Consider the following 20,465-nt stretch of genomic DNA (forward strand, 5'->3'; position numbering starts at 1 on the left):
AAAAAAAAAAAAAAAAAAAGTGTTCTTGAAAAATAGAGAACAAAAAAATTCTTATGCCTACAATCATCACATGTAGAAGTTGTACTATTGAAGGTTTGGCTTTGAATCAAGAAGGTAAAAACAAAAAGGTAGGGCTTATGGGTTTTGTCTGATATCTATTGCGGCACTATGCGTGCGGTAGGGCCGCAATCATGCTTCAGATTCCCGAATTGATAAAGCTTCCATTTCTTTTTTTAATCACTCCTTTTGCTTTCAACTGCTCAGTAGAACCCAACAAGTAATTTCACCTCACAGTATGAAGATCAAAATGGATGGGTACTAACAAAGCAACAAGCATCTCCTCTACTGTAAATATATACAAAAAGCATCTCCTCACAAGCTAAAAGAGAAGAACAAAATACGTTAGGGTTAGAAAGGAGTCTGTATTGGCTAATTTAGAGGATGATAATGAGTTTATAAGTAAAGAATACATCTCCATTGGTACGAGGCCTTTCAAGAAACAAAAAACAAAGTCATGAGAATTTATGATCAAAGTCGATAATATCATACCATTGTGGAGATTCGTGATTCTTACTATATCTCACAATTGAAGAAATGGTCCGAGAAGGCATGACAGAGAAACTTAAATAAAAATTTGAGTTTGTATTATTGGAGAACATGAAACTTTTTAATGTCCATTTGACCATGATTCAGGAACAAGCCAGTTTCATGAAATCATTTTTCCAAGTAAAGCGTTTCCAGCTTTTAATCGCAACCATAAAAAAGAAGGGAGAGAATCTCATATTAATGTAAAAACGACAAAACATGAAGTTTGTAGTTAGTTATAATAGGATAAAAAGTGATGGCAAGAGGCATTTACCATCTCTCTTGACGCGTGTTCCTAGCCGTCTTGCTTGTGTAGGGTTTTCAACATGCCACGCGGTCTGAAAAAACAAAGATTTTCCACTCAAATACTCCGAGGATGTTAGGAAATTGAGTAACTGGAAAAGGGACGGGAGTTTCCAACCTTTAACCACTACCGCGTTCTCGAAATTTCGCTGTCCCTTCTCAACAACCACCAAAGCTACTGCCATGACCATCGTCATCGTCTCTGTAAGTGCTCTGTTGGACCGTGCACTATGGATGGCTGTGGCTTCTTTGAGTACCTTGGCCATTAATTCACCAAAGAATAAGCAGCATAAAACAACCATATGGAAACGATTATAGACCATTTTTCTTTCTTGTACTAGGGAAATGACAACACTGCACTATGGATATGAACGTTATAAACATAAATGGTTCATGATTGCTTAATCTCTTCTTAGAATGAATTGAACCTGGAATTACACACGTTCAAAGCTTTCGATGCTGACAGTGGTATCTTCTACTACGAGACTGAGATTTGCATGATGTGCTATGTTGAGGATTGTTGGGAGGAAATTCCACCTAGACTAATTAAGGGGTTGATCATAAATTTATAAGTAAAGAATGATATGATGCCTTTTGGAAAAATCAAAAGTGGAGAAGTTCATACCACTTTTAGTTCCGTCATTTCTAACTCAAATGATTTCTTCTTCTCTGGCCAATGAACCGAAAATACAATCCAGAGGGTCTGCAATAGCCTCGGTGCCTAGCTTAGTCTGCATATAGCAAAAGTTCAAATCAGACAGAATGATAAGAAAAAACATAGTGTCCCAGCAACGATTTACTCATAGTGTAATGATAAAACAAGCAATTGCTTTTATTTCCACTTGGATGTTCAAATTCTTATCAAGTATGAACCTTTGCCACACATATATGCGATATGTCCATCTATTAACATAAGAAAAGCTCGTTTGACCAAAATGGTAACATACACCAGAATCCCAGTGAATCATTCCATTTGAATACACTACATTTAATTTGTTTTGGTGCAAGGCAACTTGTTGAGAACTTGGAACAGACTTCCCTACGTCTCTGGTAAACAGTTCTCAATTCCAGGAAATTTATAATAACAATGCCTGAGATCATGCTATATTGATGAGTTGCAGTTCACAAGTACGGGGTGAACACATTTCTTGATATTTGGACCTCCAAATTTTGAATCCAAATTCCGGCATCAATTATCCATATTAAAATTATAACAGTAAGATTACTTCTACCCAAGTTGATGCCCGATTATGTAATGATGAAGAAAACCGCATAATTGAAAATCGAGGGATGCACACAATTATTCTTCAAACTAAATAAGAGAAACTATAAGTATTAATCAGATGGGGACAGGAACTAAATTATTGTACTTACACGTGAAGATAATTAGCACATGAGCATAAGCAAATAAATTCAATGTGTAAGTTGAAACTAAGAATGCTGAAGAGAGCAAGAGAAATTTGACTATTGCTTAAAAATATTCCTCGAAGCTAATAAATAAATTGTGCACTATAATTATGAAAAACGAGATGGTCTAGCTAAGCAGTCCTAGGAGCAAAAAACGCATTAACATTCAAAATTAAAAAGCTCCCTCTGGCTTCTAGGTATCTTCAGCGTATCAAATTTTCAGATATGGAAGGAAGATGAACTCTGCCGCATTTTACAACATACCTACCCATGTCACGCTACCTCCAAATGTAAAATCTCAGACAGCCTTAGGCTTGCATGTTTGGAGCAAAGTCCCTTCCTCAATGGTCAAGCTGTTCTATGTTGTACAAAAGGTTAGAAATCACGCCCTCCGCAATGGTATGATATTGTCCACTTTAAGCATAAGTTCACATGAATTTGCTTTTGGTTTCCGCATCATACCAATGAAGATGTATTCCTTACTTATAAACCATGATCATCCCCTTAATTAGCTAACGTGGGACTCCCTCCCAACAATACTCAACAATCCTCCCCTTGAACAAAGTACACTCATAGAGCCTCCTTGAGGCCTATGTAGCCCTTGAATAGCCTCCCCTAAATTGAGGCTGGATTCCTTTCTCTGGAGCCCTCGAACAACTGTTTGTTTGACACTTGAGTAACTTTTGACTACACCTTCGACGCTAGCGATTTCTTTGTTTGACACTTGAGGATTCTATTGAGATGATTAAGTTAAGGGCATGACTCTAATACCATGTTAGAAGAAACCACAGCTTCCACAATAGAATATGATATCGTCCACTTTGAGCGTAAGCTCTCGTAGTTTTGCTTTTGGTTTCTCAAAATGCTTGAGTATTCTTCCTTATAAACTCATCATAATCTCTCCCTCGGAAGAATTCTCCACAGAGTAGAAAAAATAAGTTAAACGAAATCGTATTTCGCATTCCAATCAACCGACGTGCTACATATTAACGCAATTCTCAGCTTGAACCAAAATTGGTTCAGCAGTTCCATCAGAGAACCAAGTCAATGCCAAAAATGAGCTCAACTTATCAAATCAAAACAAGATAAAATGAAAAAACAGATTCGTCGAGGTTCTCTTTGGATCCTTGACAACAATCATTCTAAAACAAACTTGAATATAAAGCGTAGAGGAACTTAGGTGAGTTTGATAAGGTAAAAAATTACGGAATGGAAGAGAAAGCGAAGGCAAGAAGAAAATGAAATACCTGTTTGGACCTGAGAACTTGTTCAAGTTCAAATAAAGCTTCGCCCATGGCGGAGCTCCGATCACCCGACACGACGATTGAACGGAGCGAGTGAGACCTCAAATGCAAAGAAGCAAAAAAAAAATTAGAAAAAAAATGGCCCTGGATTGTTGGATCGTTCTAATTTTCAATTTTATATCTAATAAATTAAAAATTGGAATTTTAATATATTTAAAAAAAATTAATTAGATAATAACATAAAATATTCCGCGCCAATTTTTTTTTTTTTTTTTCTCTCTATTAAATTATTATATAGATTTTGTTTATGGAACAAATATTTTAGATTATTAAATTTACTTTTAAAATATTTATATTAGATAATTAAAATCCTGATATTTCCCTCCAAACCGCCGCCATTTCTCTGCTCTGCTTTCTAGCTTCCTTCAATGGCGGCGACCTGTAAACTGCTCCAAACTCAATATCTCTTCATCTTCAACTTCTAATTAACCTAAATGCAATGGAAACGCTCAGCCACACAACCTCCATCCTCCCTCTTCATCTCCCCCCATACCCCACCAGACCCACCGCTCTCTCCGCCGCTCTCTCCTCCGCCACCAGCCTCCTCCACATCAAACAAGTCCACGCTCAAATCCTCCGCTCCAAATTCGAACGCTCCGATTCCGATTCCCTTCTTTTCAAACTGATTCTTTCCTCTTGTGCTCTCTCGCCCAGCCTCGACTATGCCCTCTCTGTGTTCGATCAAATTCCTGAGCCCAAGACCCGTTTCTGCAACAAGCTTCTGCGTGAATTATCTCGAGGTTCTGAGCCGGAGAATGCGCTTTTTTTATACGAGAAGATGAGGGCTGAGGGTCTGAGTTTGGATAGGTTCTGCTTCCCACCCCTGTTAAAAGCGGCCTCGCGGAATCTTTCCTTGAGAACTGGGATGGAGATTCATGGACTCGCGTCGAAGCTGGGATTTGGTTCAGACCCATTTGTGGAGACGGGATTGATTAGAATGTATGCTGCCTGTAGAAGGATAATGGAAGCCCGGTTGGTGTTTGATAAAATGTCTCAGAGGGATGTCGTCACTTGGAGCATCATGATTGATGGGTATGAAACTAATTTTGTTGCTCTGCATTTAGTAGTGATGATGGATGTGGTAGAATTCTGTTAATTATACGCTTTCTTGCATTGTTATGGTTGTATCTTTCTATCTTATGATTTTGAATTCATGGTCATTTTCTCCTTACCCTCAAATATTCAGGTATTGCATAAGTGGTTATTATGATCTCGCCTTTCAACTCTTTGAAGAAATGAAGAGAACAGGCTTGGAACCAGATGAAATGATTCTTTCAACTATTCTTTCTGCCTGCGCCCGAGCTGGAAATTTGGATTTTGGAACAAAAATACACGAGTTCATAACTAAGAACAATATTGTCATGGATCCTCACTTACAAAGTGCTCTCATCAAGATGTATGCAAGTTGTGGCTCCACGGACTTGGCTTGGGATCTGTATGAAAAGATAACCCCTAAGAACATGGTTATTTCGACTGCCATGGTTTCTGGGCTTGCAAAAGGTGGACAGATTGGTGATGCTCGCTGTGTGTTTGATCAAATGGTGGAGAAGGACTTGATATGTTGGAGTGCAATGATTTCTGGATATACTGAGAGTGATTGCCCTCAAGAGGCTCTTGTACTGTTCAAGAAAATGCAACAACTGGGAATGAAACCTGATGTAGTCACCATGTTGAGTGTCATCTCAGCTTGTGCTCATCTTGGTGCATTAGATCAAGCCAAATGGATCCAGATTTATGTTGATAAAAATGGGTTCGGCAAGGCATTGTCTATCAATAATGCACTCATTGATATGTATGCCAAATGTGGGAGTCTAGAAGGAGCGAGAGAAATCTTTGGAAAGATGCCAAAGAAAAATGTTATATCTTGGACGAGTATGATTAATGCTCTTGCAATGCATGGAGATGCTCATAATGCCTTAAGTCTATTTCATCAAATGAAAGTTGAAAACGTTGAGCCTAATTGGATCACATTTGTGGGGTTGCTTTATGCTTGTAGCCATGGAGGTCTAGTTGAGGAGGGCCAAAGAATATTCCACTCGATGATCAATGAGTATGGCATAAGTCCCAAGCACGAGCATTTTGGTTGTATGGTTGACCTCTTTGGCCGTGCAAAATTGCTGAGAGAAGCTCTTGAGGTGGTAGAAGCAATGCCATTTGCTCCTAATGCTATTATTTGGGGATCCCTTATGGCTGCTTGTCAGCTCCACGGTGACACTGAGTTGGGAGAATTTGCTGCTAAACAAGTTCTCAAGCTCGAGCCAGATCACGATGGCGCCCTTGTTGTCTTATCGAACTTATATGCTAAAGAAAGAAGATGGGAAGACGCTGGGGATGTTAGAAAACTTATGAACGAGATGGGCGTTTCGAAAGAGAGAGGATGCAGTAGAATTGAATTGAACAATGAGGTGCATGAATTTCAAATGGCAGATAGAAAACACAAGCAAGCTGATCTAATATATCAAAAGTTAAATGAGGTAGTTCAAACGTTGAAGCTGGCTGGTTATACACCACAGATCAACTGTGTGCTCGTTGATTTAGACGAAGAGGAAAAGAAGGAATTAGTCCTCTGGCACAGTGAGAAACTGGCATTGTGCTATGCCCTTATGAATGAAGGGTCACGCATTTGCATTATAAAGAACCTTCGGATTTGTGAGGATTGTCATGCTTTTATGAAACTAGCCTCAAAGGTGTATGCCAGAGAGATTGTCGTTCGGGACAGAACTCGGTTTCACCATTACAGAGACGGTTCGTGTTCTTGTAAAGACTACTGGTGACCAATTCTTGTTACTTTTACAGGACGGTTCGTGTTCTTGTAAAGACGGTATGTGTTCATGTTCTCTGATATCTTTTATAAATTTCCAGCCAGAAAAAGTAACTATCAAATAGATAGAAACCTGATTCCATGAAGTTTACATTTACAGATAGTATCAACTAACATCTTGATCCTAGAGACATGACATAGGAAAGGAAATAAAGCAATTTAGCTTCCACCAAAAAAGGAGGAAGAGAGAAAGGAAACTAAAATTTTAAGACTCCATTCTCCTCATGTTGGAGTCTTAAAATCATGTGTAGTTCTAGTCTGATGAAACATGGTTTCAACATCCAAAAACAACATCCAAAGCTTGTTCTTCAGTCTTCTTATGACTTTTGACATCCAATGTTTGAAGAAATCTGCAGCCATTGTATTCAAGTTCGAGTTCTCTAACAATGAGCTCAGTCGATACTCGAGAACCGATGTACGAGGATCGATTTGCACAGGTGTGGCTCCCCATCCTTTCTGAACCCAAGAAGTGTTCGCCTCTCGAACCACCAAATCGATCCCTCCATCAGACCACTAGGAAACAGAAAGACCAAATCATTCAGTAGTATATCATCAAGTTTTCTGTCCATTATCAGCTTTTTGTTGTTCTTAGAATTTAACTCAGAAGGTTTGACTTCACCTGTTTAATTCTGCCTGATAGGATCGTGATCGACCGATGCGAAAATCTGGTACGATACAGTCCAGCAGTCTGTAGAGGCCATCCCCATAAGCTCACTGCCCCTACGGCTGATTTGTACATTGTGCACCTTGAACTTAAGAGCATTCCCTCCTACATTGGAAGCATAATGTTAAGAACACAACTGAAAATAAACCCAAAAGAGAGACGATTATAAGTTGAAACAAGAGTGTTTCTGAATCTACCTGATCAATTTCCCACATGGAATCCTTGCAACTACAATTAGAAATCTCCACATTCACGGTCCCCTGCAACTCCCACAGTTTCCCATTCAAATCATGCACGAACACCGACAGCTTCGGCCTAATAACCCTAGCGATCGCACACGAAAACCCAATAGTCATCACAAAGATCAAACTCAGAACAAAAACCAACGTCAGAAATCGATGCAACGAACTTGAATCTCTTTCCTCTTCCTCAGCCTCGAATCCCAAACTCAATTTCACCGGAGATATAAAATTAGGGTACTTCATGATTCGAGACGTGCCCGATGGCGGTGTCGTCAAAATCAAAGGATTAAATGAAATCGGAGTGGCCTCAACATTAGGTCTCGAAGCAGAGAGCTTCATGAGTGAGGTTTTTTGAACACTGTAAGACATTAGGTCCAAAGTGGCGTTGATACTGTCCAAGCAAATCTTGCAGTTGCAATTCGCATCTTTCCGGCAACCGGGATAGTAACATCTGTCGCGGGCTTCCGATCGCTCGCCTTCTTCCATGGCGGTGGCGGTGGCGGTGGAAAAAAGTACCGTTTTCATGGCTTTCTTTAGGTCTCGTCTCTCAACGAGAGGGATGGAAAGATTTAACCAGAAAAGAGAGACAGAGAAATTGAATTGCCAACGGTCATATATTTTGATGCCACGTGGGATCCGTTTCTTTCCTAGCAATCTACTCAAATACGGAAATTTTTTCTGATACGTACAATTATTTTCCATATTATTCTCATTCATGTCAATATTTAGAAATATTAATTATTTTATGCAGTTTCATATTTTCATAATATAGAACGTTTCCATATAATAGCAAATTCGTTGTAATATTTGCAAATTTTATGATTAAATAAGGTAATAAATTGTGTCAATGCCTCTTAGGACATTGCATTGAGTCGTGTCAATGCCTCTTGGGACGATGTTGTTAGAAGATGAAAGTCCCATATCGACTAATGTAGAGAATGATCATAGTATTAGAGTCATCCCCTAAACTTAGTTGTTCCAATAGATTGGTAAATCCTCAAATATCGAACAAAGAACTCCAAAAGAAAAAAAGGGGACAAGCCTCCTCGAAGGCAGTAAAAAATGACTAAGACTCCAAAGAAGTCGAGCCTCGATTAAGGGGAGGCGCACTTTGTTCGAGGGGAGGTGTTGGATGATGAAAGTCCCACATCAGCTAATTTAGAGAATGATCCCATGAGAGCTTATGCTCAAAGTGGACAATATCATATCATTGTGGAGAGTCGTGTTCATCTAAGAGATGTATCATGTCGTGGTGGAGTAAGGTGGATAGTGTCAGACCGACCCTTCAATATAGAGTTCGATTATTTATATCCTATCAGAATTCTTTTAAAAATTTACCCAAATTTAGTAAGGTAGAGTTTTGGGGTATGAAGATTGACTTGGGCTTGGGCTTTTCCACCTTTTCTTGGGCCGAGATGAGTATTGGGCTTTTTACCCAAATTTCATTTCTCAATTAGGCCCAATCCAACTAATAATTTCATCAAAAAATGGATTTAATAAGTAATTTTGTACCCAAAGAAAGCTTAAAAAATGGCCGAAAAAACATATATTATTCCAATAATAATAATAACAACCAAGAAAGAAAGAGAGATTAAAACCCTAATCGGTCAATAGTTAATTAACAAATCTCCAAAAATCAGTACAACGACAGCGACGACATGTCGAAACCCACCTGCGACGAGCTCTTGGATCTCCCATACTTGTTAGCAGAAGAATTAGCCTCAGAAGAAGAAGAGGAAGAAGCCGACACGTCGCTCGACCTCCTCCTAAGCATGAGCCTAATTCCATCAGCGACACGAATTGCAGGGTTAGCTTTAAATTTACGACAAAACGACATGTGGGCATCGACAGCTTCTTCCAAGCCCACCAATGGCTTCTTGCTTCGCTTAGCTTCGTCTCTAACAGCCTCCGAGCAAAGCCCACACAGCCATTTCCCTTCAAATTTCGCCTTAACTTCGCTGATATAGAATTGGGTGCAGTCCTCTTTCAAGCCACAGCACTCGCACGTGACAACCACCTCGATCTCCATTGATGAAAAAGCTCGAAGCTTTGGAGTTAATTGGATGAACAGAGGATGACCCAGAAATGGAATGGGGAATTTAGAAATGGGTTTAGATTTTCTTTGGGTTTGGAGCATCAATGGCGGAGGAGGAGAAAAAAGTGAGAAATTTTGGAGAAAAATAGGAAAAAAAAAAACGACAAGGGGTTGGTCGGAGAGGAGGTTGTTTTAGGTATTAAATACCAAAATTTTCTCTTGCTCTTATTTGATGAATCTTTATAATAAATAATCCAAATTAAAACCGTTGACTCTAGTCGTCTCTTATTGCTTGGATTCTCTCTCTCTCTAGAAAAATCTACTTTTTTTTTTTTTTTTAATACAATAATAATTGAGTCGGGACGTTATTTTAGTTTAGTCTCTATTGTCGTTCGTGTGGTGTTTTATAATTTAGTGACGATAAATGTTAAAATTAGTTGATGATAAACTTACTTGATATACTTTTTAAAAATTTGTTCTTAATTTTCTCCCTTCACTCGAGCAATGGAAATGAATAATTATTATTAGCTAAAATTTTGGCTCCTAAATTTTGGATGTTAGATTAACCACAATTGGTTCATTCATTGATATATTAGCTCGATACATATCTTAAATGTCTCGAGAACCAAAACGACACAAATGTGTGGACCATGAAAGTCGCTTGCCTTTTCGATGTTACTTATTGAGAAATAGGTCTCAAAGTTCACATTTTCGGGAGAAAAAAAATGCAAAAGGTCCACATAGATAGCCTTGAAAAGGGTTTGTAGGGCGGTTGAAACAGATCATATACTTTTGAGTTTTATCAACATAATTTGAAGAATTTGTGAATTGCAACCACTCAAGCTCGCTAATAGATATTGTCTACTAATGAAAGGTTTCTACACTCTTATAAAGAACGCTTCGTCCCCCTCTATAACCGATGTGGGATCTCCCAATCCATACCCTTAGAGGCTCAGTATTCTCGTTGGCACACTGCTTGGTGTTTGGCTCTGATATCATTGTAACAGCCCAAGTCCACCGCTAGCATAAATTTTCCCTTTACCCATTACCTATCGTCGTTAGTCTCACCATTTTAAAATGCGTCTACTAGGGAGAGGTTTCCACACCCTTATAATGAATGTTTCATTCTTCTTTCCAACCGACGTGAGATCTCACAATCCACTCTTCTTGGAGGCCCAACGTCCTCACTGGCACACCGCTCGATGTTTGCTCTGATACCACGATAGCTCCGGCCCACCGCTAACAAATGTTGTCCGTTTTAGCCTGTTATGTATCGTCATCAACCTCATTGTTTCAAAACGCGTCTACTAAGAAGAGGTTTTCAACCGATGAGGAATCTCACATGAACCATCATAATGTGATTGTTATTTACGTAACCCATTTATGACACTATCTACTACCTAACCTAGTCGAAACTTTGATTATGGTATATAAAAGCTTCTACATGGGTTACCCTTTTTTTTTAATCTCTCCCAATGGCATTATCTAGTGGGACAATGATTTGTCACATGGCCTCCTCTTTATATTCAATATTTATAAGTGTGGAATGAGTGAGTTTTGAGAGATACCTTCTTCACATGGGCAACCCACATGCTCTTACCCTCCAACAAACCCCTCCCCACATCAATCTCTCTGCCCAATGACCCCAAAATCCAATCATCAATACTGAATTGATACTTCTTTTTCTTCCATAATGAGAAGTATTTTTAAAGAAATCCATAATTTTCTCTTCTTGGGTCATTCAATCCCATGGAATCTCCAACCTTTATAGATTTTCTTTTGGATGCAATTTCTGAATATTCTATTGTTTTCTGGCTCATCTTTTTGGTGGGGAATGGCAAAAATATAATTGTTTTATGCTCAATCATTTGAAGTTCCACCAGACCTTTCACCCATTAACAGCCCAAATGGCAATTCCCATGAATTATAAACTTATCCTCTAAATTGAATTGGATGTCACACAAACCGAAAAATAATAATAATAAAATACGTTCAAGCAACTAGTTCTTTACTTCTTCGGTATCAGTCCGTTCAAACCTCCACTTGATTTCTTTTAAGATCAATCCTAATTCAACTCATTAAGAGATCAGAGTATAAGAAACGGGTAGAAGTTAATATTAATATTGTATAAGTAGGAGAGGGGTAATGTTTATAATGAGATAAGCCATAACGTGGCTCGTGCGGCGGGTGGTGTGTCCTGACTCAATTATGTTTCCCATATATCAATCAAACTGCCATCCCAAAACAAGGGGCACCGATTGGATAAGCGAAGGGAGTCAGGGCCCACCCACGTGGACAACACAGTCAGCTCGCCACATGATTTAGGAGTGTCACTGTTTCATCGTTTATGACCTCTCTGGGTCAAGACATCACTCTTTCACCTCCTAATCATCTCATTTACAGTCCCTCGCTCTTCTCTCCAACAAGAATTTGTGGAAGCTTAAAAAAGTGGTGACAGTTTTTGTTTTTGGGAAGTAACTACCTAAGTTTCAGTTAGATTTCAACTCCATGTCTGTAGTCTCTAAGCTCGAGTCCGGAGATTCCTGGGGAAGGAGGCGGAGCAGCGGCAAAGGTAACAGTGAGCTGAGGTTGCACAGGATTATCAAGGTCGAGAGGTTGTCGAACGAGTCTCTGGTGACACCTAACGTTTGTGTCAAACCAGCACCGATCAGGCCGCCGAGCAGACTCCCTCCGTTTGATATGGACATGAGGGTTGCAAAAAGGGTGGCTTCCATTCCTTCTGGACATAGTTTTGCTGCTAACACAAGAACAGGCATGAAAGATGCCTGCAAGAAAAGAAGAACCGTTATAATCAACTAAAAATTCTGGTGAAGTTGGGGGAGGACAAGTACATGCATACTCCGATTGGATGCAAAATTGTACTTTAGTAAATATTACCTGACCAAGTACCGTTATAACCAACGAATCCCCAATCGCAAACCACTCGTCACTAATACCCCACTCTCGATTTATTCCCGTAACGAGGAGCACCTAAAAAATGACCAGAAAAGCAAGATAAGTAGATAATAATGTATGGAACACAGACAAGAACTGGTGAAATGTTTCTATCATATCACAGACCTGACTCATTCCAAGTGCACAACCAAAAATGGTGGTTACAAGAAAAATTTTCCTAAGAGGAACTTTCTTGAGAAATCCATTATAAAGCCCAACGCCAATCAGTGATGCTATCGATGTAACAAACTTGACACGCCCGAGAAATTCGGGAGTGAATCCAAGTTTATTTGTACTGAGAAAAGAATAAAACCACGATTATTCAGATACAAGTTAGATGCTGAGAACACGAAATCTTAAAAGCGACTAAAAATGTGGATAAAAGGGCAACATTTAGAAAGATAGTGGCCATACGTGAAGAAAAACATGGCAGAATCTGATTGTGGTGTTGCCTGCCACAAAAAAATAAATAATGTTGGAAGGAACACATTTCTTTGACTAACAGCACCCCACAATTCAACAACGTGCTTTCTTGAGCTCCGGAGAAAAGCATAGTTAGCTGAAGGACGATTTATCCCTCTCACAGGTTGCTCTTTTACAAGAACTGCCACCAAAGATGTTATCAATGGCAGCAAAGCTGTGACTCCAAAAACAAACCTGAGACACCCAAATCACTTTTTAGAGTTCACAATCAGCGCAATTGTTCATGTAACATCCATGCATCAAGAATTATAGTACCTTACACCATATGCCTCCACCAGTGAGCCACTAAAGTAGGAACTCACTATTCCACCAAAAGCCGAAGACCCCCAACATAAGGATTGAAGAGATCCTGACATACTTTGTGATTCACCACGAGCCCTCTCAACTACCATGGAATCTACGACCTATACCAAAATTCTGATGTTTCAGAAAAAGAAACACTAGATTGCAAACCGTACATTTATGAATCTTTGTCAAGTAGATTGGACGAAGAGAGATGCACATGCACAAAATTCTGTCTTAAATTGAAGCATTCTTATATTCACAAGAATAAATGTATACTTCAACTGCAATGTAGTTTTTGTTTGTTTCTTATCTAAAAAAATAGGAAAAAAGAAAGAAAAAACTACACTTCAGCTTTCCTCATAAGGGTCAAACTTGAACATTTAGTGGGGGAAATGCTAGCGTGAAATATCACACAATCGAGTCAAATCCCATCCTCCGAGCCTGTCTCACTGGTGAAGAAAAGGGAAAGGTGTTGGAGGTTTTGTGATGACTAAATAAATTTCCCATCTCTCACATTGATGACTTGCCAGACTCAGAATGGATCCATGATTTCCTCAAAACTTGACCAAAATCAAGATACAACCAATAAAAGTGAGACTAGGATGTGCTAGACAGCTTTCAAGATGCAAGAGAGCCCTTTATATATTCTGAGTGATGCGCTTTGAGTTCATCAATGCACCTTTGACCTTCTAAACTCGAATGATTGATGTCTTATAAGTTTGTACATTTTGGGATATGTGAACCCAGGTAAAAGAGTTCATTGTGAACCATCCAAGAAACAAGCAATTAAAGAATGATTTCTTTGGGTAGAATCAAATAGCAAAGAAGCCTGTCAACAGCTAAATATAGCCATGACCAAGTCTTAGTATTAGTTCTACTTAACATCAATTGCTTACTGCAGCCAAGTCCTATCTTTGCAAGCATGCCAACAGGGATCCAGGAGAAAGAGCTGATAGCAATTGTTTCAGCTATGAAATGAGGATGTGCAAAAGTGGAGACCCCATCTCTTGGGCAGTAGATCCCTCATCAAAGTGATGATAAAGCTCTAAAGTAACAACCTAGTACAATGATCAAAAGGTAGTGGACAAATTTGCTAAGGTCCAGTTTTTAGAGACAATATCGTCCAAGATTGGAAATAAGATTGCAAATGCTTTTTCTCAAGTTCTGTCCTAGGTGACCCTTACAATAATTCAGACGTTAAGCACTTCAACGCAACTAAGACAAACAAGTGGATCTAATTCTTTCCTTTCACAAATCAAGCAGGGAGTATCAAAGGGGCAGAGTGCGTATCTACGTTTTTCAGTAGAATCTAACAAATAAGCTTAGGTACAAACAAAGGACGATTGGTTGTTTGTAAAGAGTTCACATCTTGTTGCTCTTGTCCTTCGGGAATCTAGGCAGCTTGCTTAAGGGTCACATATAGGAACTCAAAACATAGAAGGAAAGGCTACTGATATTTACTGGGGAGGGCACGAAAGATGTAGTAAGGGTGTTTGAGACACAGCATGACGTCTGCCAGGACAACAAATATTTGGTAAGGTCCTTAACTAGGCTATTGCAATCTCTGCCCATTTCTCATTTGCCTTGGGATGGCGTGAACATCATTGAAGGATTACCTCATTGAGGGGAAGGACTCCATCCTAACAATGGTCAATCACTTCACAAAATACAAAAACTTGAGGACTTTAAGATCCTTACACTCCTTCAATGGCTAACCTATTCACAAAGGAAGTTGTGACGCTCACATGATCCTGAGAGGAACTATGTCCACCAATGATTATGTGTGTTAACAATCATTTTTTGGCGAGAGTTCTTTACAATCGAGGGAGATTGATCTAATGCAAAGCAAATCATAACACCATGGGGATACCAGAGGTCATTGAGATATTTAGGGACTTAACTAATATTTGAGATGCTTTAGGATATCGCAGGTAAAGAAAATGACACCACACCTTGTATCAAGTTTCCACCATGATCCCTCTAGAGCAGCTGTTCACTGGTCAACCCACTCCTCCCTTGGTGCATTGTATATCTATTTCTTCCACAGTATCTTCAACTGACATGCATCCACCGTACAGACACTGTGGTGGATGGCTTAATTCAAACTCATGCAAGCTAAGCAACTCATGAAAGTTAACGTTGACAAATATCATAGAGACAGGGAACCTTATGAAGGTTTCAGTAAAACTGCAACCTTATCAGCAACAGGGTGAAATGCGAAGCTGGGCCTCAAAGTATTATGGCCGCTACTGCAATGTGCTAAAAGGAGTATTGAAGGTTGCCTACCATTTTATTAGAGTATTAATAGGAAAATATTTGGAATGTTATTAGTATATCAGTGGTGGCCTAAATTTAATTACTTGGTAGTTTGTTACGGTGGGGTGGTTACACACCAAGGGAGTTGGGAACTTCAACGATAAGCATAGTTTTGGGAACTGGTCCACTGTGGGACTTGGTCTATGCACCATATTTCACACTCAAAACTAAGGATCAAAGTTCCAAATACTTGTATGAAAAGTTTATGTAAACAATGAATTATTATGATGCCAGCCTAAATTCTGGTCTCCATAAAAAGCACATCTAGCATCACTGAAAAAGTACTTTGATAGAAAGAGAGAAATAAACGCAAAGTAAAAGACACTTACAACATCTGAGAATGCTACAGAAAGAGATCCAAGAAGTATACAGAAAGCTGCACCATATTTGCTATCAACAAGGGTGGCCATCAAAGTCCATGAGAGTGCACCAAGCAATCCTGATAAAATCAAGTATGATCTCCTCCGATAACCAAAAAGAGGAACAGAATCGCTGCATTTGCCCAAAAGCTCATTAGAAAATTAATTTTCTTCCATTTGGTGTTTGGTGAGACTGAGGAAGCCAGGTTGGAGACTCAGGTAAAGAGAGAAACAAAGAAGAGAAACACTTATACCTGATAAACCCATATAAAGGTTTGATAAGCCACGGAAAAGCAGAAAAGCCAGATACTACAGCTGTCTAGTCAATAAATAATATTTATCAGATACCTAATTACCACAATCTTTTTGCCTTGATCAAAACAAAATTCTGAAACTAAAGTATCCTTTAAACACATGAACATTTTAAAGAATACTAAGATAATAAACTTCATTGAAAATTTCATCACAAAGGAAAATGACTCTATCACATCGAATAAAGAAGAGTTATGCATAAGAATGTCGAGCAGAAAACAAACGTCAAAAGTTCATAATATACAACAATCAGCATGCACCATTAAGGTAGGTCAACACTGAACATCATAAATTTGTAAATAAGACCTAAATATTCATGATCACAGGACTTATAGTATGTACCTCTGCCGGATCTAGGTGTAGGTCATCCTTTAAGTAAAAACTAACAGCAAGCCTTGCTAAGGCTAAAACCCCTTGAACAAAATAGACCATGGCGACAGCCACATTATCTGGGGATAGGTCCACCCCAAAAAATTTAATGGTGCTTGGATAATATTTCTTCATATGAGCCGTATTTTGACCACCGTATGAGAGCATCCCTTCCCTGTCATTACCTGGATCATACAAGCAATAGAACAATAAGGGGAATCAAGTGATTAGGTACATTCATAGTGTGCTGGCTTTGATATAATATGATGAGTAGCAACCAAATGCAACACTAAAGCGTCCAAAGCTTGAGAATCACATCAATGTCGTATTTACAAGCTATTAGAGCTCTTTTGCATCTAATTCTTCAAGAAATTAACAAATGGATGATAAAAAAAGCAAAAAATAAGATTAAAGCTTCAATCCAAAACTATTTCCTTCATCGATCCATATACACGATCTATTAATCAACCTTCAGTGTGCACGCGAGGGATCATCCTAAACTCCGGAGATTCTGACTTTTTCCCCACTTTTTTACTCTGCAGTATTTGACCCCAATTCTAATGAAAAAATGAGTTACGAAACACGATTTATTACGAAATCAGAATCAAAACTGCTCCTCCAATGAAACCTCTTTCTTCATCAATAGCAATCGCGCAATCAATGAACCTTTATTACATTTGAAAAACTCTCATCCTGGATTCCGAAGTATCTTTTGCGATTCACCATGAAACCGATTCTTAGCAACGAAACAAAATTTAAAAAAGACAACCAGTTCGTATTCAAATCTCAAAGCTCCAATTTCCAAAGACTCCAATAAATGGCGTACTCCTACAAACAAAACAAAACAAAACAAAACAAAATGATAATCTTACTACTCCAAGAATTAGGCGCAGACTCGTCATCCACGTCCATTTGCGACAAGGGAACAGCGACGGACATGTCCTCTTTCAGCGACCGCGAACGTCAACTCCAGTTGAATGTTCCAGCGCCAAGAAGGGCCAGCTTACGACGTATCTTGAAGGAGGGAGGGAAGGAGGGAAGGAGGGGGAAGGGCAGAATTGGGTTTTCGAAGCGTGAGATTGAGAAATTGAGAAATTTAATTAAGTTTCCTAATTTGGATTATAATATTAATCGTGATTTAATTAGAACAAAATGACTAAACTGGCCCTCTTCTGAATTTGAGATTTAGTGTAAAATGAAGACCATGGAGGTGGAATATAATATTAATTAAGTTTCCTAATTTGGATTATAATATTAATTGTGATTTAATTAGAAGAAAATGACTAAACTGACCCTCTTCTTGGTTGCGCCAAGAAAAAGAATTGAATTTTGACGATTTCGGTTGCTTTTGCGTGGCTGTCGAGGTGGAATTTTTTGCTATTTTTAAAATGCTTTTAGACAAAGAAATGCCTCAAATTTTCAAAATTCATTTCCATTGAGGTTAATTTTATTCAAATATTCCAAAAATAAATTTAGCGTTAATATATATATATATATATATATATATATATATTATATATATATATATATATATGTAAATAAATTTAATGTTTTTATTAGCCAGAACCAACCACTTCGACCTAATTTTATTGACTCGTTAAGTTATTATATAAAGCTTCATATTTATATTTTATTTTTTAAGTTTAATATAATTATTTGTATATTTAGTGCATTAATTTTTAAAAAAAATTTAATTGAAAGAAATTAAAAAAAAAATTAATGTAATAAATTTATAATTTAAGATTTATTTTTGTTCACAATTAATATATTTAGTCCAATTAGTTTTAGAAAAACACACGTTTTATAATTTAAAAAATAAAAATAAGTGCGGCCCAAGCCCATATTTCTTTAAAGTTTTACTGGGCCAAGTTTAAAGGCCCAATTTAATCATCTAATTAAACTTGAAATTACAAAAATATCCTCGGACGCCAATATGAAAGAAAGGGAAGATCTTTCTTCCTCGATTCACTGAGAAAAAAAAGGTACGGCACTGGTAATGGATCCTCTCTCGGCTCTCAGAGACTTCACCATTCGAGGCGAGCTCGACAAAATCGTCCGAGTCAACGGCGAGTTCCGTTTCGGCTCCGACTATTCCTTCCCTTGCTCCGCCGAAACAGCTTACCGGTCCAAACAGGGAAATCTATACACTATAGAAACCCTCGTCTATTACATCAAGAATCACCATATCAAGCACACAGAGTACCTTCAGAACGCTCGCACTCAGGGAATTTCTTCCGTCACTTTCCCCGACCGGAAGCCTTTGCTTGATTATCTTACTGGTAAGGTCTCCTCCTCCGACGCCATCGAGTTTCTTGTCCCGCAAAATCCCAAGTTCCCCGATTTGCCCTCTGTCGATGAGTATCGCCCTGAAGATCCGGTGATTGTTGGCGCTGCTATTGATGCGGTGGATGAGGACGACGGTTTTAAGGATTCTACTAATGTTGATTATATGGCGATGATTAGGGCTATTGAGAGACCGTTGAAGGATAGGGAATCGTTGTTGGAATGTAAGAATAGGAATTTCTATAACGTGCTTGTGACCTCGACGAAGCGCGAGGAGGAGAGGCAGCGTATTGAATCGCAACAGAGGAAGGATGGTTTAGTTGCTAAGAGTAGGTTAATGGGTTCTGATGACAGGGGCATGGGGGGATATGGTGATGATTTGGGTTATGATGCGAATCCGAAGCCGAAAATGCACTTGAAGGGAGGGAAGATTGGAGAAGGTGTGCCTATAATTCTGGTTCCGAGTGCTTTTCAGACTCTTATCACAATTTATAATGTAAAGGAGTTTTTAGAAGATGGTGTTTTTATACCCACGGATGTCAAGGTTAAGCAGATGAAAGGGGCGAGGCCTGATTGTGTGACCGTGCAGAAGAAGTTCAGTAGGGACAGAGATAGGGTGGTGACTGCCTACGAGGTTAGAGATAAACCCTCGGCTCTGAAATCAGAGGATTGGGACCGTGTTGTAGCTGTTTTCGTATTGGGAAAGGAATGGCAGTTCAAAGATTGGCCTTTTAAGGATCATGTTGAGATTTTCAATAAAAGTAAGTGAACAATTGATCCCAAATTAGTTGATTTTGTTCCTTAATACTCTCTTTAAGTAGAGAAATTTCCAATTCATTAATAAGCGTGTTGACTGTTTTGCAGTTATTGGATTTTTTATGCGTTTTGAAGACGACAGTTTGGAATCAGCTAAGAATGTGAAGCAGTGGAATGTTAAAATTATTTCGGTAATCTTCTACTTCCCTGATCCTCCCCCTCTAACCTGTTGCATTGTCTTGATTCAAACTTTGAATTTTGAAATCCCCCCCTCCGTCTCTGTGCTTATTTTTGTTTGCATTGCCTCTTTTAGTTAATTCTTCCCTATTGTTCTTCAGCAACGTCCTGTAGTAATTTAAATAATGTTTCCTTTTGCAGATTAGCAAGAACAAGCGGCACCAAGACAGAGCTGCAGCATTGGAGGTGTGGGATAGGCTAGAAGAATTTGTAAGGTCACGGTCTCATTCTTGATGTGAATTTCATGGCGTACCATTTTCCCCTTTTTGCCTTTACTTGTTGGGGAATGTTCTTGTTTGGTATCCTGATAATCGTACCGAGTCTTGTTCCAGATGTAAAATAACACTTCTAGGAAATCTTAATGAAAATTAGTTTATGACCAATTAGATTATTTGAAAGGGTAAGTTAGGAACTTAGAGAAATCTGAGTTTATATAGCTTACATGTTGCTAGTGAGATTGTATTTGTAAAAGTTAATGTATCTCTTGAGAGTTGAGTTTTACTGCTCCAAGCTTATATATGTTTGCTGCATTGCGCCTATGCAAGAAAATTCTGGGAGGTTAAGAAAGCACGATGGTACTTCCTTTTAAAGATGAAGAGAAGCTTCGTGTTTGTTAGCCATCCATAGGATCTTGTTTTGGACTCTTTGTCAAGAAATAAATTCCTCACTTTTTCAGTAATAAGTCTCCACCCTTCGATATCTTTTCGGATAATTCTCTTTGTACTGCCTTGTATTAGTGTAATGCTCAT

General features: G+C 38.6%; 5 protein-coding genes and 1 long non-coding RNA gene across 9 annotated transcripts; 2 read left to right on the top strand and 4 right to left on the bottom strand.

Moving 5' to 3' along the window:
- Positions 1–11: 11 nt before the first annotated feature.
- Positions 12–3,680, bottom strand: LOC111800773. Of its 2 annotated transcripts, none has more exons than XR_002816019.1 (5): positions 3,543–3,680; positions 1,514–1,619; positions 1,007–1,425; positions 860–923; positions 12–379 (listed from the first exon to the last, which is right to left on the bottom strand). It is a non-coding gene; the product is annotated as an uncharacterized LOC111800773 (long non-coding RNA). The 2 variants fall into 2 exon arrangements; XR_002816018.1 differs by having other exon boundaries at positions 1,007–1,430.
- Positions 3,681–3,927: 247 nt separating this feature from the next.
- LOC111799728 (pentatricopeptide repeat-containing protein At4g14820) lies at positions 3,928–7,260 on the top strand. 3 transcript variants are annotated; one of them, XR_002815882.1, is made up of 4 exons: positions 3,928–4,631; positions 4,786–6,420; positions 6,521–6,964; positions 7,061–7,260. XR_002815882.1 is itself a non-coding variant. In XM_023683180.1 (3 exons), exons 1-2 carry the CDS (start codon positions 4,039–4,041, stop codon positions 6,371–6,373), a joined length of 2,181 nt encoding a protein of 726 aa, XP_023538948.1. In that variant the 5' UTR covers positions 3,928–4,038; the 3' UTR covers positions 6,374–6,420; positions 7,061–7,260. The 3 variants fall into 3 exon arrangements, 2 of the variants coding, with proteins under 2 accessions (XP_023538948.1, XP_023538947.1); XM_023683180.1 differs by lacking the exon at positions 6,521–6,964; XM_023683179.1 differs by lacking the exons at positions 6,521–6,964; positions 7,061–7,260 and having other exon boundaries at positions 4,786–6,506.
- LOC111799729 lies at positions 6,428–8,008 on the bottom strand. The gene is made up of 3 exons (XM_023683181.1): positions 7,282–8,008; positions 7,040–7,189; positions 6,428–6,933 (listed from the first exon to the last, which is right to left on the bottom strand). Exons 1-3 carry the CDS (start codon positions 7,849–7,851, stop codon positions 6,643–6,645), a joined length of 1,011 nt encoding a protein of 336 aa, XP_023538949.1. The 5' UTR covers positions 7,852–8,008; the 3' UTR covers positions 6,428–6,642.
- Positions 8,009–8,901: 893 nt separating this feature from the next.
- LOC111801010 lies at positions 8,902–9,536 on the bottom strand. Its single transcript, XM_023684963.1, has one exon. The coding sequence runs from the start codon at positions 9,461–9,463 to the stop codon at positions 8,963–8,965; it is 501 nt and encodes a 166-aa protein (XP_023540731.1). The 5' UTR covers positions 9,464–9,536; the 3' UTR covers positions 8,902–8,962.
- A 1,917-nt stretch (positions 9,537–11,453) lies between these two features.
- LOC111800662 (folate-biopterin transporter 1, chloroplastic-like) lies at positions 11,454–17,517 on the bottom strand. The gene is made up of 9 exons (XM_023684459.1): positions 17,313–17,517; positions 16,414–16,625; positions 16,014–16,078; positions 15,730–15,892; positions 13,055–13,203; positions 12,731–12,973; positions 12,443–12,611; positions 12,260–12,352; positions 11,454–12,147 (listed from the first exon to the last, which is right to left on the bottom strand). Exons 1-9 carry the CDS (start codon positions 17,377–17,379, stop codon positions 11,851–11,853), a joined length of 1,458 nt encoding a protein of 485 aa, XP_023540227.1. The 5' UTR covers positions 17,380–17,517; the 3' UTR covers positions 11,454–11,850.
- Positions 17,518–18,393: 876 nt separating this feature from the next.
- Positions 18,394–20,235, top strand: LOC111800122 (protein CDC73 homolog). Its single transcript, XM_023683709.1, has 3 exons — positions 18,394–19,484; positions 19,588–19,670; positions 19,858–20,235. Exons 1-3 carry the CDS (start codon positions 18,437–18,439, stop codon positions 19,948–19,950), a joined length of 1,224 nt encoding a protein of 407 aa, XP_023539477.1. The 5' UTR covers positions 18,394–18,436; the 3' UTR covers positions 19,951–20,235.
- Positions 20,236–20,465: the final 230 nt, after the last annotated feature.

The sequence above is a fragment of the Cucurbita pepo genome, chromosome LG08 (assembly GCF_002806865.2).
Source record: "Cucurbita pepo subsp. pepo cultivar mu-cu-16 chromosome LG08, ASM280686v2, whole genome shotgun sequence".
Taxonomy (NCBI): domain Eukaryota; kingdom Viridiplantae; phylum Streptophyta; class Magnoliopsida; order Cucurbitales; family Cucurbitaceae; genus Cucurbita; species Cucurbita pepo.

What these genes read in the sequence shown, in the direction of transcription:
- LOC111799728 (XM_023683180.1), top strand. Translation starts at nt 4,039, where the DNA reads ATGGAAACGCTCAGCCACACAACCTCCATCCTCCCTCTTCATCTCCCC. An exon ending in TGGAGCATCATGATTGATGG is followed by an intron (nt 4,632 to 4,785) that starts GTATGAAACTAA and finishes TCAAATATTCAG; the next exon opens with GTATTGCATAAGTGGTTATT.
- LOC111799729 (XM_023683181.1), bottom strand. Translation starts at nt 7,851, where the DNA reads ATGAAAACGGTACTTTTTTCCACCGCCACCGCCACCGCCATGGAAGAA. An exon ending in CCATGTGGGAAATTGATCAG is followed by an intron (nt 7,190 to 7,281) that starts GTAGATTCAGAA and finishes CTTCCAATGTAG; the next exon opens with GAGGGAATGCTCTTAAGTTC. An exon ending in TATCAGGCAGAATTAAACAG is followed by an intron (nt 6,934 to 7,039) that starts GTGAAGTCAAAC and finishes TCTGTTTCCTAG; the next exon opens with TGGTCTGATGGAGGGATCGA.
- LOC111801010 (XM_023684963.1), bottom strand. Translation starts at nt 9,463, where the DNA reads ATGCTCCAAACCCAAAGAAAATCTAAACCCATTTCTAAATTCCCCATT.
- LOC111800662 (XM_023684459.1), bottom strand. Translation starts at nt 17,379, where the DNA reads ATGTCCGTCGCTGTTCCCTTGTCGCAAATGGACGTGGATGACGAGTCT. An exon ending in TCTGCCATGTTTTTCTTCAC is followed by an intron (nt 12,612 to 12,730) that starts GTATGGCCACTA and finishes TTCTTTTCTCAG; the next exon opens with TACAAATAAACTTGGATTCA. An exon ending in GTGCACTTGGAATGAGTCAG is followed by an intron (nt 12,353 to 12,442) that starts GTCTGTGATATG and finishes GTCATTTTTTAG; the next exon opens with GTGCTCCTCGTTACGGGAAT.
- LOC111800122 (XM_023683709.1), top strand. Translation starts at nt 18,437, where the DNA reads ATGGATCCTCTCTCGGCTCTCAGAGACTTCACCATTCGAGGCGAGCTC. An exon ending in TGTTGAGATTTTCAATAAAA is followed by an intron (nt 19,485 to 19,587) that starts GTAAGTGAACAA and finishes ACTGTTTTGCAG; the next exon opens with TTATTGGATTTTTTATGCGT. An exon ending in GGAATGTTAAAATTATTTCG is followed by an intron (nt 19,671 to 19,857) that starts GTAATCTTCTAC and finishes TTCCTTTTGCAG; the next exon opens with ATTAGCAAGAACAAGCGGCA.